The sequence below is a fragment of the Mesoplodon mirus genome (genome assembly GCF_964341445.2).
Source record: "Mesoplodon mirus genome assembly, chromosome: 8".
In the NCBI taxonomy this organism is placed as follows: Eukaryota; Metazoa; Chordata; class Mammalia; order Artiodactyla; family Ziphiidae; genus Mesoplodon; species Mesoplodon mirus.
This window is the reverse complement of record NC_138984.1, coordinates 84,817,894-84,836,639: the sequence shown is the minus strand read 5'-3', so window position 1 is coordinate 84,836,639 and position 18,746 is coordinate 84,817,894. Positions and strand designations below refer to the sequence as shown.

At 34.4% G+C, this 18,746-nt stretch overlaps 1 protein-coding gene across 3 annotated transcripts in view; it reads right to left on the bottom strand.

Annotated features, from left to right (window-relative positions):
- The window catches only part of UBR3 (ubiquitin protein ligase E3 component n-recognin 3), a 229,566-nt gene that overhangs the window by 28,659 nt on the left and 182,161 nt on the right, over nt 1-18,746 (bottom strand). For all 3 annotated transcript variants that reach the window (XM_082630548.1, XM_082630550.1, XM_082630549.1), the window contains exons 31-32: nt 8,933-9,038; nt 662-765 (exon numbers count right to left, since the gene is read on the bottom strand). In XM_082630548.1, the coding sequence (XP_082486674.1) occupies nt 662-765; nt 8,933-9,038 (210 nt within the window). The remainder of the gene's footprint in view (nt 1-661; nt 766-8,932; nt 9,039-18,746) is intronic.

Here is an 18,746-nt window from a genome sequence, read left to right as displayed (position 1 = left end):
TCACAAACACATGACTTTCCTTGCACGTGTAACTGGTTTTTGTTCAACACTTAAGTAATAAAATAACACTTTATTCTTTTCCTAAAATTACCATGAAAAATTAACAAAACAAAAAAGGTAGCTTACTGAATGGAAGAAGATATTTGCAAACAATGTATCCAATAAGAGGTTAATATCCAAAATATACAAAGAACTCACAGAACTCATACAACTGTGGAGCAATAATTAAAGTGTTTCTAATATAATATTAATTCTGTTAATATCATACTAGATGATATTAACACTCATTAAAAATAATGGGTCATCACATTTTGAATAACTATGATACTACTATATCAAAATATGTATATATGCATGTAGATAAGGTAGAGGCATTAAGGCTGACAGTTTGCTCTATTTTTCACATTTTGTATCATTTTAATTTTTTAAAAACAAAGAGTGATTTCTCCATGTCTTTACCTTATTATTGACTAAAAATCTAAAAACAGACCCACAAGGGAAAAAAACTATTTCACTGTCATCTTCTTTAGATATATATGATTACAATGCTATTTACCTCAGAACATTTCCATCAGACTGAATGCTATGCTTATGCCTATAATTTTTAGAATATTCATTATATATACAATATAATCTAAGAATCTAAATTATAAAGACATACCTTTGCGTAAGGGTTGTGGCATCATTAAGATCTGGATAAGCAAAAGGGATGTAACATCATGATAAAGAATTGGAACCTCATGCTGTTGTTCCTCATTTCCCAGACTAAAAGAAAAATGCATAATCACTTTAGGCAGTATTGTATCTTCCTTCTAATTCATTTTATATTTCACATATATGTCTATGGAACAGAAATCAACTTTCATAAGCAACTGAGAAATCTCAGAAGAAAAAGTTAGAGCCATATTTTTGGCCTAAAAATAAAACCTTTTAGGTTCACATATTTCCTTGACTCTGCCTAATACGAAAAAATTACATAGAAAATTTATTAGGTCTTAGGATAATATTAACTTGATTATGATTAACTTTCTGATCTCTTAGATTACAGAAATCAAACAAAGCATTAAACGGAGCTTAAGAGAATTAGTTTCACTACAAATGGGGTGGCACTTAGGATACTTGCTATGACGAACTTCATACTAAAGAAGAAATATTCATCTTATAAAAAACAATTCACAAACAAGTTACATTGAAAAGGCATGGTCAATATATCTTGTTAAAAGTTGTTTCAACTTTATGACTAATATAAAATTCAAATAAAATATTTAACAGTTTCAAAGTTTCAAAAAAAAAAAATAACCAAAGCAGAACTTAAAATATACTATAAAAGATAAAATAGTAAATCTAAGGAATGTATAGTACTATAAAACACATAGAATATATTATAAAGCAGCTCTTTTCACTCTAAAAGAATTTTTAAAACTCCTTTAGAAGTTTCAATTTTTGGTCATAGGTTTAATTTTTAATAACAGAAAAAAGTTAATCTTAAGCTTCCAGAATTGGTTAAATTCTGAAGCTACACTTCAGACTAGACTTGGGATAAATAAGAATTGCTCAAATCTTTTATTAGGCTTCATCACTCAACAAATATATAGTGATTACTTAACTGTATGCCAGGCACTGGACACATATGTGAGTAAACCAATCTCTGCTGCTGTGAAGCTTAAATAACTGCCAGAGGACGACAGCTCTTTGAATGTCTCTATTCTCTACAAATATCTCTTTAATATACTTGTCTTTCTCTCCAAAGGTAACCTTCCATTAATGCCATGAATCCTAGTATTTCTTGTCTCGTAAGTCTCTCTGGCATCTCTTCTTTACATGACCAAAGTTCTTAAAAAGAAAAAAATCGAGGGGACACCATTTCCTCACCTATTATTCAAATTCCCACAGAAATGGTTTTCCATTGATTACACAAGTGGTAGCTTTTGTACGTTTGTAAATTAAATTGGGAGTAAATAAATAAATTAGGTATATCGTTTAAAGAATTTTTAATGATGTGGGAATTTGGTTGGTGTTATTTTTTTTTTTTTTTTTTTCCGTACGCGGGCCTCTCACTGTTGTGGCCTCTCCCGTTGCGGAGCACAGGCTCCGGATGCGCAGGCTCAGCGGCCATGGCTCACGGGCCCAGCCGCTCCGCGGCATATGGGATCCTCCCAGACCGGGGCACGAACCCGTATCCCCTGCATCGGCAGGCGGACTCTCAACCACTGCGCCACCAGGGAGGCCCGGTTGGTGTTATTTTTAAAAAGCAGATTCTAAAACTGATACAATATGATTCAAACAGCTTTTTTTTCCATTTTTATTTATGTATTTATGTATTTATTTATTACTGGAGTGTTACTGCTTTACAATGCTGTGTTAGTTTCTGCTGTACAGTGAAGTGAATCAGCTCCATGTACACCCATATCCCCTCCCTCCTGGACCTCCCTCCCACCTCTCCCCCACATCCCACCCATCTGGGTTGTCACAGAGCACCAAGTCGAGCTTCCTGTGCTTTATAGCATGTTCCACTAGCTATCTATTTTACACATGGCATTTCTGCGTGTGTATGTATATATATATATATACACACACACAGAGAAAAAAAGAGACTGCAAAGAAATGTCTCTCATTTTTATGAGACATTATGTTTCATTTTTATGGTTCATGAGTTCATTAAATTGTAATAAACTATATATAGCAGGTAGCTTATGAGATTTTAGATTGTTTCATTTTCTTTCTCAACATTTTTGTACATTCTAAACATTGTACAATAACTACAATTTTATAATCAGGAAAAATTTACAAAAACAATAACCTGGAACTTGTTGGCTACTAAGATAATAACAATCATCTGAGGACACAGGAATGGATCTTTCCTGGCACACAGTGAGCACATATTCTGAATGAATGAATGAATGAATGGATACACCCCACTGTAGAGAAGACAACCACAGTTTTGGTTTTCCTTTTCAAATTTATTTATTTATTTATTTATTTATTTTTGGCTGTGTGTTGGATCTTCATTGCTGCACGCGGGCTTTCTCTAGTTGCGGCGAGCAGGGGCTACTTTGAAGTGTGCAGGCTTCTCACTGCGTTGGCTTCTCTTGTTGCAGAGTTTGGGCTCTAGGCACGTGGGCTTCAGTAGTTGTGGCTCACGGGCTCTAGTGTGCAGGCTCAGTAGTTGTGGCGCATGGGCTTAGTTGCTCCGCGGCATGTGGGATTGTCCTGGACCAGGGCTCAAACCAGTGTCCCCTGCCTTCTTAACCACTGTGTCACCAGGGAAGTCCCAACCACAGTTTTTTAATGTAGGGTTTAATATCATCATTGTGATAAGTATCTGTTAAATGCTTACTATTTTAAAATACATAATTATCTCTATCTCAAAGTTTTTAGGTAATCTTTAAAATCCAGATTATAAAAACTGTACACTATTAATTCCATGGATAATAAGGGGAAATGGGTGGGTTAGACTTAATAGGCCTAATTTTCCCATTTTTTTAAACCAAAGTGATTATCAACACAGTGAAACTTAAAGAAAATAAGGAAATAATTTTCATGAGGATTATAGACAAAAGTGTATATGAGAAACCTATATCATTAGACATAGAATTTTATGTTGTAAAACGATTAAGTGAGAATACAGAAAAAGATACTTCCATTTTTAAAACTCTTATACAGAAATGAAACACAGATGACATAATCAACTGTAATATTACAAGTTAGTGAACTAATGAACCATAAAAATGAGAGCAAATAAGAAGGGGAAAAAAATCAACCAGATTTTCCAGAAATTCCTCAGATCTCTCCAAATCTTTCTGATTCCGGAGCCTAAGTTTTTAGCTATTACTCTATGCTTCCTTAGGTTCTGGAATCAGAAAGATTTGGATTCAGATCAGCTCTATTCCTTCAGAGCTGTGTGCCCCTAAAGAACATATTAATTAACTTTTCTAAGCCTCATGTTCCTCATATGTAAAAATTGAGACAACAATGGTACCTAGTTTATACAGTTATGGTGATGATTAAATGAGATTATATATGCAAAGCAGAAAAATGTGTATCATGATGTTAACACTGGATAACTGTTCGCAGCATTTAGTACTATCCTACTAATCTTAGGGCTATAAAAGAACACAACCCAGCAATCAGTAATATGGAAAGCAGAGTACCTCTGCCTGGTCTTTAAAACTTTTAATTCACCAATGCTACACTTAAGAAACCTCTTGTTTGCTGAGTATCTTTAGACTCAGAGAGTTAGGCATTATAATACTTCATCTGCACACCATCCCTGTCCTTGAGTATGCAAGTCTAGCTAGGAAAGAAAATTACTAGCTACTATCAAGAAAAGTGATTTATTTTCCTTAGCCAGAACATACAAAATACTCACAGCTTACTAATTTTGTCTACAAACACAAACACACACACATACAATTTTTTTTTCTGAGAAGCAGCAGTATTTATCCATAGTCTCAAAGTATACCCCCACCAGATAATTAGTAATTACAAAGGATGAAATAATAACTTTACGGTGGAAAAACTTGGCAGATACCACATTAGCCAAATGATCAGAGTTATTAACATTAATAACAAGACAAATCAATAGCATGTGCCTCCTGATGTGACACACGAAAAAAAACACAATATTACTTCTGCGATATTTCTGCCAAAAGTTTATCACCTGAATCTAACCACAAGGAAATATTGGACAAAAATAAACTGAGGGGTTCTACAAAATAATTGGCCTGAGCTCTTAAAAAAAAAGTCAACGTCATGGAATACAAAGAAAAAGTCAGGAACGATTTCACACTGAAGGAAATTAAAGAGACAAGAAACTAAACACAAACACAATCTTGAATTTTCTTTGCACTGCATTTGCATTTCCCAGGATATTACTGAAATAACTGGCAAAATCCGAATAGGTTCTGCATGAGGTAGGAGTCAATATTAATTACTTCTCATATAAATATCCAACTAACCCAGCTCCATTCACTATAAAGACTGTGCTTCCCCAACTGCTCCACAGTTCTATCTATGCTATAAATTCAATATCCACATATGTATGGATCTGGTTTGTTTTGTTTTATTTTAACAAGCAAATACAAATTTATTTCTCATCTCCCCTTGATTACACAAGTGATATCATAAAGTACAGATTTAGTGCTCCTTAATTGTTTTTCTTTTAATATTGTATCTGAATGGTGATCTTTCCATATCAGTAAGCAAAGCACTTTCTCAACTTTTCTTCCATCTCTCTCTTTCTCTCTCTCTCCTCTCTCTTCAAGTACATGTCTTAATTTACTTATGTAGGGAATGCAAAGCAGTAGGATATTTGATCACTATGTGGCAAAAAATAAGATTGAATCTCTTCCTTATACCACACATTATGAAAAATTCCAAATAGATTAGAGATCTAACTGTAAAAACTGAAGCCACAGAAATAGAAGAATCATATATCTGATAAAAGGTTAATATCCAAACTACATAAAGAACTCATACAACTCAGTAGCAAAAAACAATCCAATTAAAAAATGGGCAGAGAATCTGAGTAGATACTTTGCTAAAGACATACAGATGATGACCAAGTGCATGAAAAGGTGCTCAACATCACTAATCACCAGGGAAATGCAAATCAAAACAACAATGAGATACCACCTCACACCTGTCAGAATGGCTATCATCAAAATGAAAACAAACAAGTGCTGGTGAGGATGGGGAGAAAAGGAAAGAAACCCTGGTGCACTGTTGGTGGGACTGTAAACTGGTGAAGGCACTATGAAAAACAATATGAAAGTTCCTCAAAAAATTAAAAAAACAGAACTACTGTATGATCTATCAATTCTACTTCTGGGTGTTTATCTGAAGGAAAGGAAAACACTAACCAGAAAGACATATGCATCCCCATGTTCACTGCAGCATTATTTACAATAGCCAAGGCATGGAAACAACTTAAATGTCCATTATTGAGTGAATGGATAAAGAAATTGTGGCATATATATACCATGGAATATTATTCAGCCATAAAAAAGGAAATCCTGCCATTGGTGACAACATGGATGGACCCTGAGGGCATTATGTTAAGTGAAGTAAGTCAGACAGAGAAAAACAATCTCACTTATATGTGGAATCTTAGAAACAAACAAAGAAACTCCTCATACATACAAAGAACAGACTGGTGATTGCATAGACAGGGGTGGGGGATGGGGATGGGTGAAGATGGTCAAAAGGTACAAACTTCCAGTTATGTAATGTACATATAGGGATGTGATGAGCAGCATGGTGACTACAATTAGTAACACTGTATTGTATATTTGAAAGTTGCTAAGAGAGTAAATCTTAAAAGTTCTCATCACAAGAAAAAATGAATGAATCAATCCTTTTATAACCAGGTAGTGGGAAAAGACCTGAGTCAAAATGGATCAAGTTCCAGAATTAAGTAAAAAAAAAAGATTAATAAATATGACTACCTTAAAAATAAAATTTTGCATGACAAAAAAAATCATACACACACAAAAAAGACATTAGACAATCTGGTGAAATATATTTGCAACTTATCACACAAAGGACTAATATCCACAATCCATAAACATATTTTTTAAGTGAAGAAGAAGAAGACCAACAACTAGATTTAGGGAGTTCACAAAAAGAAATGCAAATGGACAGAAATGAAAGACATATATCTCTGAATTTTCTTTATTATATAGTTTTTACTTTGGAAAAAATATGTTTTACATAATTAAAATTAAAAAATCAAGGGAAAAAAGGCAATCTTTTCAGAGTTAATAACATTCCATAGTTTGTTTCATTATTATTAAACAAAAATAGAATTATAACAATGATTTTGAAATTTTTGCTTTTTTAATATATCTTTTTTTTGCCTTTAAAATTTTTTTTAATTTTATATTGGAGTATAGTTGATTTACAATGTTGTGTTAGTTTCAGGTATACAGCAAAGTGATTCAGTTATACATATACATATATCTATTCTTTTTCAGATTCTTTTCCCATATAGGTTATTACAGAATAGTGAGTAGAGTTCCCTGTGCTATACAGTAGGTCCTTGTTGATTATCTATTTTATATACAGTAATGTGTATATGTTAATCCCAAACTTCTAATTTAACCCCCCCCTTTTAAATGTATCTTATCAATCTTTCCAGCATATACAAACCTACGTTCTATTCTACAGCTGGGCACTATTGCTTTAAATATTGAGGGGGGAAAAAAGAAAACAAATGAGCCTGACTATAAATCAAGCTGATAGCATAACCACACAAGAAAAAGTTACTTCAAATGACTTAGAAATTAGTATTTTGCCTGTACATCCCTAGTGGTATATATTCTAAGGACAAAAAGAAATTATAATTAGTACTAATATTGGTATTTAAAAAAAATAATTGTAGTTATACTGTAGGTTATGCAAATAGTAATGCTGTTATTAATATCACTAGTAACCAAGATTTCCAGAATAAGAGAAAAAAGATGTAAATAACAAAAAAGTTAAGAAACAAAATATAACCTTACAATCTTATGTGTGAATTGCAAACACCAGTAAGAATTCAAGATCTTTCTCCTTAAAAAAATATTTCCTAATCCTGCCCACTGGAATGGCCTATAAGCAATAATAGCACAGTAGCTATGGATACCCCTTAGCACCCAGACTGTGATGTCTAAATACCACTTCCCATTAAAAGGAATTACATGGAGAAATGGCTGATTCCAGGTACAGAGTGGAAAATGTACAAAATAAACCCAGGTCAACTTACTGTGTCAGAAAGCAAGGGCATTATCAAAGACTACTTTGATCATGTTGAAGTACAATAGCTAACCTAAAGGGATTCTCACTAACCTAAAAGGAAGCAATCTGCATTGAAAAGAATGTCTGAAATGGGGCTTCCCTGGTGGCGCAGTGGTTAAGAATCCACCTGCCAATGCAGGGGACACGGGTTCGAGCCCTGGTCCAGGAAGATCCCACACTTAGTTGAGATGGAGCAACTAAGCCTGTGCGCCACAACTACTGAGCCTGCACTCTAGAGCCCATGAGCCACAACTACCGAGCCTACACGCCACAGCTACTGAAGCCTGCATGCCCTAGAGCCCATGCTTTGCAACAAGAGGAGCCACCGCAATGAGAAGCCCGCGCACTGCAATGAAGAGTAGCCCCCGCTCATCACAACTAGAGAAAGCCTGCGCACAGCAACGAAGACCCAACACAGCCAAAAATAAAGAAAGAAAAAGAAAAAAATTTTTTTAAAAGAATGTCTGAAATGGAGTGAAATACATCAAGTATATAAAAATCAATGAGATCATAATAACCACAACTTATCAGTCACCACTGGAAGTTGTTAGGGTATCAACTCATTTCTTTGAAGATTTATAAATAGGGAAGAATTAAGCATTCATCTTGCCAAACTATGTTTCAGGATAACCAAACAGCGGATACTGGGAAAGTTTTTCTTTATAAAAACAACCTAGCTAATAAATCATAAGAAAAATTTTTTGTGGTTTTTTAAAATCACTATTTCTCAATACCTAATGAAATACTGGATTTAGGCAAGAATAATCACAGGTTTCAAAAATTATTAGGGGGAAAAAAAATCATTAGGTGAAAGGCTATGGGGAACTTTACAATGACGGGATCAGTCTACAGTTACCCGAACCCACTGATCAATTCTGACATAAAAAGAAAGACTACCAGCCATTATGTGCCTCTATCTGAATGTTTTGTCTGCATAAAAACCAATGAAATTCTTTAAAAGACTTTCTCACTTAGTAGGAATTTCTAGGCAATTTTTACAGAAAGTATAATGGTAAACTGTTTTCAATTTTTATTATGTATTTCTGAGTTTCATAAGAAAAATTCACATATTTATAAAGAACTTCAATCCTATTTTTATACTTAACTATTTTTCAAAAACAGTTTTAATTGATTTTAACCTTTCAATAATACTTACTGTGAATTCATCTCTTCTAGTAACTGTGTGAGCTTTCTCCAAGGATTATACTCAGAATCAATGCTGTAAAGCCGCATGTGCAAGGCTAATACATGGAACAACTGATCTAAAAAAATAGAAGAAAAGGTAATTAGAAGGTTCACAAAATTTGTCCAGAACAATATTCAGGCAAAATTTCTAGCTAATTTATAAGGAAATGTTTCCTATCCTTATAATTATAATTCACCAAGTTTAAGTACCAACTACTTCATGCTCTCTTTTAAGGTAAACTCTGAAATATATATCCAAATAAATTGTACTAGAATTTGGACTGTCCTTACGCTCAATCTTAATACAGGAATGGTTTGTTTTCTTCATCTCCTGTCAGAGACCTACTTTTCCTTGGCTCTATGCTTCAGGCTTGGTAACTTGTACTTCTCACTATTGTGATCTCCTAACCAAAATTCACTATTATCTTCAATACCCTACTCTGAGTAATATGGACAATAACTTCCATATAAACCACTGTTAGGTGAATATCTTTCTTTACCTAATATTTTCTCCTAAATATTCATTAGATTTAATTGTGATTTCATCATCTTTTGATTCAACATGAAGAAAAAATAATGGAAATAATATTATTTAAGAGGATTATTCTGGCTATTTTCATTTCTTCTACCTAAACCATGACAATAATCTACCAGTCTTAGCTTTCAACAAAATTCTGCTATAACATTTAGAAAGAAAATTTTGTTTAAAAATTTTAAATTATTTGGGGAAAAAATCCTAAATTTTGCTTTCATATCACATATCCATTTTCTGGTATAAATAACAAGGATCGGACTAAATTATTCTGCCACTAATACTCAAAATATTTGAATTAAAATGAATCAAAATTCACTTTCTAGAAAGTTAGATAATACTTTTTTGACATGTGATTAAAACTAATTCTTAAAACCAGAAAGAAAAAAGCCAAATGACACAAACATATTGTTGTCACTCTCTAAATTAAAATATTCAAAACTAAACAACATTTTGTTTCTCTGAGCAACTGACTTAGAAATTAACTATACTTTAGAATAACTTGAGATCCATCACTATGAGGAGGAGGAGGAGGAGTAATATTAGTGGTGGAAGTAGTTTGGGGAAGTTATTTGTAAGACATGAGAGCTATAAGATGAACAAAATAAATGTTCCACTCTGTGGGGCAGGGTAGAGGAAATGGGACTAACACTGTACATACAACTGTTTCAATCTGGTGTCTCTATAACAAACAGAAGAATCTAAATACCTTATCCTGCTTCACCTTCTGTCTATAAGTCAAAGTATAGTTAAGTATAGCTAAAATTTCTTCATCCTATTAATGGTTAACACTAGCTGAGTATTTATTAGTGCCAAGCACTACTTAATAATCACTTTATACGGATTATCTCAATTTATTTTCACAAAAATTCTACCAGGTAGGTAATACTGTTAGCCCCAGTTTTGAGATAAGTTTCCCAAATTTTCAGTTTTTCTAGTAATCTGGTTCCACTGATAACACTAAGAACAAGAGACATTTTTAGCAGAGAAATAACATGATGAAAAATATATTGGTCATTTTTATTTTATTTCAATTCAATTATACATAAGAGACTTTTTTTTTTTTTTTTTTTTCGGTACGCGGGCCTCTCACTGTTGTGGCCTCTCCCGTTGCGGAGCACAGGCTCCGGACGCGCAGGCTCAGCGGCCATGGCTCACGGGCCCAGCCGCTCCGCGGCATATGGGATCCTCCCAGACCGGGGCACGAACCCGTATCCCCTGCATCGGCAGGCGGACTCTCAACCACTGCGCCACCAGGGAGGCCCATAAGAGACTTTTTTATGAAGTATATAATTTATAACTTTCAAAAAAGTGTCTAAAACCTAAAAGTGTTTAAAAAAAAATAAATCCCTCTAGCAGAAAATATTAAGATTAACTCAAGTTGCAAGTTGAGGAGTTTTGCATTCTTCTTATATAGGTTTTAAGTGAATCAAAGGGCTCTCTTTAATATCTCCTTTCAAGATGAAAGTCAATTAACTTGAAGTTTTGATTTAATCAAAAGCATAGACATTGCAATTTTACTAACCTGTTTTGCACTGAAACCATGGCCAGCATAAAAGTAATGTTATCATCTGCCTACTTTCCTAGCCTTTACCATAATTAAAGAAATACAAATGCTGAAGAAAACTTTTTTTTTATCTTCTTATATTCCCTCATTCTACACATGAGGAGATAGGCCCAGAGAAAGGAAGTACCTTGCCAGGTCACCCTAATATTTACTGGAAAAGCTAAGAACAGAATTCAAGATTTCCTACTTGTTAGTTATTACTACCACTCCAGTTCTCCTTGGGGTTTTTATGATTAAAAGAAAAGTATAAAATTCCTTTTGTAACACACACACCCCTTTCCATTCCTATGAAAAACTGAGATTGTAACCCTGCAGCATCTTCTAAAGCTATTAATACAATAAATAACAAGAGTCTTTGGTATTGGTCTTAACTAGAACTGAAGGATGATAACATATCTAATGACGTACATCTACCTTTCAAAAACAATGCCAGAAACTGCAGATAACTTCAACAGGAAACAGAATAGGCCAAATAACAATCAATACTTTTCACTATGTTTATATAATTCACTGTGTTTTTAAAATTTAGTCTGAGACCTATCAGTAAGAATGAACTCTAATATTTATTTAGCAACAAAAATATCTTTGAGGGAATTCCCTGGCGGTCCAGTAGTTAGGACACTGCGCTCTCACTGCCAAGGGCCCGGGTTTGATGCCTGGTCGGGGAACCAAGATCCTGCATGACACGTGGGATGGCCAAAAAAATTAAAAATGATAATAATAAAATAAATACCATTCTCTAATAAAGGAATCAGGGCTTTAAAAAAAATCTTCTATACTAAACACATATTGACAGTAGCAGATAGAGGATGAAGAGAATCTTTGATCACATCAAAAAGTTAAAGACTTAAAAATAATAGAAAAATGTATTAAACACCAACTATGTTCATGACATTTTAAAAGTTGAAAAGCAATTATACCAAGAAAGCATATTATTAAAATTTTGAATAATAACAGCAAAAGGAATAGATAACTTTTTTTGGAATGACACATTTTAAAGTTCTGAAGTTTAGACCTTCATTTATGAAAGGGTTTAGAAATGAGAAACATCATTAACTTATAGATGTGCTGTGATTTCAATAAACAGGCACCACTGCCTAGTAGGACCCAGGAAGTCCTGGATTTGAATCCAAGCTCTGTACTAGCCATGTGTCCTTGGGCAAATTACCTTAGTTTTATTACCTGCAAAGCAGGGATAATATCAACTTTCTGGGCTGTTTTAAGTGATAGTAGTTATGGTAATAGCATACATCTGTAGTATGTAGACAGTGTGTTTATATACATGTACATACATGTATGGTTTCTAAGGATAAATTCCAAGTGATAAATTTAATATTTATAAATGAGAAAATACAGCTAAATTAGAGATTATGACTACATTAGGTCTCCACAGAAAACTACCACTCTATACATAATATTAACCTCTTCTCTCTCCTCCCCTGAACTTTTGGTACCACTCTTCCTTGGTTCTCCCCCAGCTTCTTCTCAATTACTTGTAAGTGTTCTTCTTCCTCTACTGAACTCTAAAAGGTGTCATTCTCCATAAGAAAGGAAAAGGGATCCCTTTCAACCCCTCTTTCCCTCTCATTCTGCACGCGCTACTTCACATAAGCTCAACTTCCACTTCTACCTGTAAGTTTACAATTCACAAATTTCTCTAGCACTTCATATGTTTGACAGGCACCACAAAGATCAATATATCCAAAACTAAATTGATTATATAGCCCAGCCTAGCTCCAATATTCATTTCCTCTTATAATTCCATCTGAATGACATCACTGCCCATGCAAACATCCAAGGAAAAAACTGGGAGTCATCTCCCACATTCTTGCCCTCCATAGCCAGTGGATTACCAATCCTATTGGTTCTGCTTCCTATGACCCCTCTTCTCCTCTACTCCACCCCTACATCATTTCTCAATTAGGTTACTCAACAATGTCCTCATTCAGTTTTATGTCTTTTGTTTCACCCCCTTCCAATTCCTGTAAATAATAAATCTATTCATATTATCTCATAAATGGTTGGTGAACCACTGAAAGAACAGGCATAGAAAGCGCTTCATGAGATAACCCCTATCTTCTTTTTCTGGTTTATTACTTAAACTCCTTTCCTCCCTTTACTTTAGCAACTATTCCCTAATGTGTCATATGGTCTCACTTTGTCTTTGCAAGATGTTCTCTCAGCCTAGAACAGCATCTTCTTGTTCTCCAAGCAAACCTGATTCATCTTTCAAGAGCCAGTTCAAGTGCTCCTCTGTAAATTTTTCTCTAATACCACACCTGAGACAGATGTGATCATCCCTTGCTTTAGGCATTCTCTACACTTGAGTTACCTTTATTTTAGCACTTCTCATACAGCCCTGTAATTATTTTTCACATTTTCCTCTCCTATGAGACGGTGAAATCTCTCTGAAAAAGACAACTGTTTCTTTTCCTCTTTGTAATTCCCAGGCTAGCACAGTGCTTGACATTTAATAGGATTTTTTTAAACATACTGAATATTGTATGAATATGTCAACAATCCTATTTTTTAAAATCATATAATATAAGCCTAAAATTCATGATGGATTTATACTCTTCCTTTTCTGCTGTAATGACATACTGGCTTAGTAACCAAGAAAGAGGCCACTTAACTAGCCCTAATTTCACTGCCCCAAAGAAAGTGACCTCTCAACTCTAACTACTAAAGTAGTGCTTGACTTACTTGCTCCCACTATCTTCTTCCCCATGTTGGTTGCCGTGACAACTCACCTGGGACAATGAGCTCTATTTTCTGCAATGCCTAATCAAATTCTTTACAGCCGGGACAAGTCTAAGGTATTATAATGTACTTAATCACAAGAGAAACATATCATTACTAAAACAGAAAACACCATTGAAAGACTGATTTGTTGTTGAAAAAAACCAAAGATTTAAATATAAGAACTCTCAGCTGGAACAAAAAGGTAAGATTTAGCAATCTCTTCTATCTGTATCAATATTAAAGTAAGACTATTATACCAAAAAAATCTATAAAATAAAAACATAACTCCAATTTTATTGTGAAATTAAGAGTTTTACACATATGGCTATGAATACCATATACACACATGAAATACCGTTATGCCAATTTTTATGACTTGGGGAGTATCCACTTAAGGAGATGGAACACAAAGTTGTTACATATGCTTTTGTTATATGTTATATGTTTTTCATAACATATTTTTCAAAAATGCTTTCGAAACAGATGTTTACTGAGCTCAGTACCAGGTTGGAAATTCTGTGCCTCCATCAGTCATTTCTAAACATGTAAGAGTTCTCAACAGGCAGATTATTTCTTAGTATAACACTCATACTGGTCATTAAGACAGAAATACATATTAAAGGAAAGCCTTATCCTAAAGACTTTTATAAACTGGTTCTGTCTAAAATTGTACCACTGTTAAAATTTACCTAAGGTAAACTTAACTGGGTCTGTGTTTCCAGGTCATTCAAACTCTTAGTTCTATCAGTGCAGTTATCACTGATTGAGTACTTGGCAATGAAAAAAATTTCAACCTGCCAAATGACTCTCTAAATTACCATGAAAACAAAGTTCAATTTCTCTATAACTTATTAATAATCAAAGTAAGGAAATGGCTCTGACCCATTTATCCTAGGGTGAATATAATTGGTGTGGATATACACTCTCACAGCAGAGTCAGCTTCCCCGGTTCCTCTCCACAGTGCTGAGAAATTACCTGTGGAAAGATGGAGAGAACTCCCAAGTGAGAACCTGAAAACTTTTTTCAGCTCCTGCTGAAAAAAGGAGCTGCCCTGCCCTAAGCCAAGCAAGATCTCAGGACCCCTACGCCCTGACAGTGGAAATTATTATCTGTGGAACTTACTTCCTGGAATAACCACACCATTAACACAGGAAGGCCTAGCTACCTGGGCCACAAAGCACAGGACCTGCAGAAAAACTTTAAAGAATAGCTGAAGCCACTCTTCTTAGCTCAAAATCTTAAACCACACCTCTAACCCAGGCCACCCCAAATTAACAATGTATTTTGTTCCCAATAAATAAGTTATATCAGTCTTTGGGAATAAATCCCATTCTGTCCTTCTAACCCCATCTTTTAACAGGTCAAACTTCAGGTTTGTTAAGTGCTTTAAAAAAAAAAAAAAAAAGACTAGGCTGAAAATTAATTTTTATCTTGCTTCTGGTCTCCTTACCCACCCCCAATTTGATGATGATAGTATTGAAGTAGTAGAAACAGTAATGTTGAGATTTACAGTCTATGAAGACTTGAACATACATTGTAAAACTGAGTTCTTACAACAATCCTCTGGTTGGATACTATGAAAAACAGAATCCATGAGATTAAATAAGCTTGCCATTAAACTATCTGCCCACTCATGAAGAGTGGAGTCTGAAGGCAATTTCTACATTTTTATATTAATTTATGTACTTTGACCACTATAATAATTTGGTGGCCAAATTTTCTTCTTGTTATGGAGTAAGAAAAAGAATAGAACAAAAGTTGTGATCCAACCTATTTGTAGAATTCATAGTTTTTTAAATCTGAAAAGGACCTTACTAAGCCATGGATATCAGAATTTTACCACTGTTAAAGAATAAGATTAGACTACTTAATAGCAATTTTGTGATATTAAACAATATCTTTATGAAGCCTTACTGCAGGGTGAAATTAACATCAAAATAATTTTCTCTAACTCTGAATTCTCCAAAAATTCATTCTTTGAGCAACTAAAACGACTTTGAGCTGCATGCTGCATGCACACATCTAAGCTGGATTGCTTTCTATGAATAACAAACACAGGGGGCAGTTTTCCACTGTGTGCATCATTTCTTGAAAAGATCATATATTATGTCAAAATTAAGTTAAAGCACCTTAAATGAAAATGTCAAAGCAAGGGTTTGCCTCAACCTTTCTCGACTAAAGTCCAATTTTTATCTCTATAAAATCATGAAATCCATTTGTGATATGAACTTTGGCTCCTTAGTTAAACTACAGTAATAAGCAGAAAGCTCAAAGATATAGAAAGATGTTGATCTAACTAAAGATAATTTTAAAAAAATTATCCTCCAATATTAATAATTTATCAGTGACACCTCTTCCTCCCACCCCCACCCCAGCCACCGGTTTCAACAATTTCTGCTTGAGAAATACACTAAGAATATCATGGCAAAAAGTGTTGAAAGCCTGTGAACTTCACTGGAATCTATGGCATTCCATGTCTATTTTCAAATCACTTGAATGAAGAAATTGAGTAACTTTAATAAAATATTCTTAATAAAAAGTTATGCCTTCAATTTTTGCATCTGCTTTGTCCTACATCTGTTGCTAACCAAGTTGGTGGTACTTATCAGTACATATACCAATTTGTAACAAAAACTCCAAATTCACTCATCTTTCAAAACCTTGTTCAAATGCCACGTCCGCCAAAAGCTTCACTGATTTTACAAGCTAGATATGATCCCAAACCTCCAAATGTTCTAGAACTCTATCCATACCCCACTTTAGAACTTAACACTTTCTATCTTACAATAAGTTATCTAGAATCAGTCTTATCTGCTGAATACAAGGTCCTTAATGCCTGATCTTGCAGTGAATAAAGAGGAGGTCCACAGCTCGGACCTAGGAGTAAGGAGCAGAGCTGCCTGTGGAAGCTCATGAGACGGCTCACACCAGGGGCAAGGGGGAACCAGCCAGCAAACTGGTGAAAAAGAAAGGAGAGCCAACTGGTATCCAAGGAAGAAGGAATGAGGACTTGAGAAAATGTCTGAAGGAGTGGCCCAAAACAAAAATAGAATTCACAGTGAAAGGCTGGCCAAAGAAAATAGGCAAGATAACAGGAAGGATAGCATGGGAGATCCTGGAAATATTCCAAGGCAACAGTGTGCAGTAGGATATCTGTGACTAAGCCCAGGGGTGAAAGTTTTTAAAGGTTCTGCATCTTTTGGGACACTTAAGGGCAAGAGATATGTCTTACATAACTAAATTTAATGTCAGAGAACTGGGTTCAATTGCAAGCTTTGACATTTTCCAACTATATGACTTGGCAATGCAATCACTCTGAACTCCAGCTTCCTTTTCTATGAAAAAGAGATAACACCTATTTAACATGGTCATTCTAAAGACTAAATAATTTATGTGAAAGTACTTTATAAACTTTAAAACTACAAACATAAGGTATTATTAAAATACCATAGTATGCTGCTATGTGAATTAATTCTGCTTTTTTTTTTTTGCCGTACGCGGTTCTCTCACTGTTGTGGCCTCTCCCGTTGTGGAGCACACAGGCTCCGGACGCACAGGCTCAGTGGCCATGGCTCACGGGCCCAGCCGTTCCACGGCATGTGGGATCTTCCCGGACCGGGGCATGAACCCGTGTCCCCTGCATCGACAGGCGGACTCTCAACCACTGCGCCACCAGGGAAGCCTGATTTTGCTCATTTTTTACTGTGGAAAATTTCCCAGACATATATTTATGAATGAACTTTTACTCTGATTGGATACTGGTCATTTTATCTCAATGCTTCAAAAATGTGTTTGAATATGGAAGTGCTGAATGGCATTATTCCACGACAATTTGATTTCTCAGTATAAATTTGGCCAGTAATATTTTCTGCTTTTATTGTTGTAAATAGGTCAATCTTGTGCCCTGCCCCGCCCCCACTGTGTGTGTGTGTGTGTGTGTGTGTGTGTGCATCCATAATTATCTATCGGGCATTACACAAGCCATTCAAGACAAAATTTATTAAATTTTTTCTCGACTAAACTAAACTTCAATTTCATCAGGAATTTGTGATGGAACATTACTCCAAAAGTGTAACTTCCATTATCATTTGCTTAATTAGTGGAGCATTTTCTCATTCTCTTTCACCAAAATATTATGAAAAAGAGAAAAGACATTTTAAAAATGATATATTTAAGAGGCTGTAGAAAGTAATGAATGGGAAAAGGAAAATACTGACTTATGAATAGGGTCTAGAGAAAAAGAAATTTTTGTTTACTAATACCATTAGAGTTCTACTGGAAGATGAAAAAAATGAGATATTTGATCTAAGATCCTATGAAACACCTTCAATATGCTCTTGCATTAAACTTAAATTAGGTTTGAGTTAGGCTTCAGTAAATAAATACATTAACTTTATACACTTGCAAAATAGTGGGATTTTATAGAACATATAACATTCTGCATACATGATTTATAGAGCTCTTTTATAAATAATTAGGATAAATAATGCATAAGTAACTGAACAATACATCATATGAAAACTAAAATCAAAAACATCATGTACAACCTAAATATATAAAATTTTTTATTTGTCAATCATACCTCAATGAAGCTGGAGGGAAAAAGAACTAACATAACTGATAAGGAAAAAAAGAAAACTAAAAACAGTATTAACTTATATTTAGGATAAGCTTCATCACAACCTCTTCTATACTGGCACATTGAAATCTCTTATTCACTAAAGGGGAAAATAAAAAGAAACAAAAGTCTGGAAGTAACTATCAATTTAACAATTTAAATTAAAATTGAGGGTGATAATTGAAGCGGCTGCTGCTGGACTTTTACTACTATTTTTAGCATTCCGGTTAAGTTCATCATTTATAAGCCTCTGTATAAATTTAAGCACCTCAGAGGGGGGGAAAAAGTAGCTTTCTAGCATAAAACTAAAATTCCTTTACTGAAC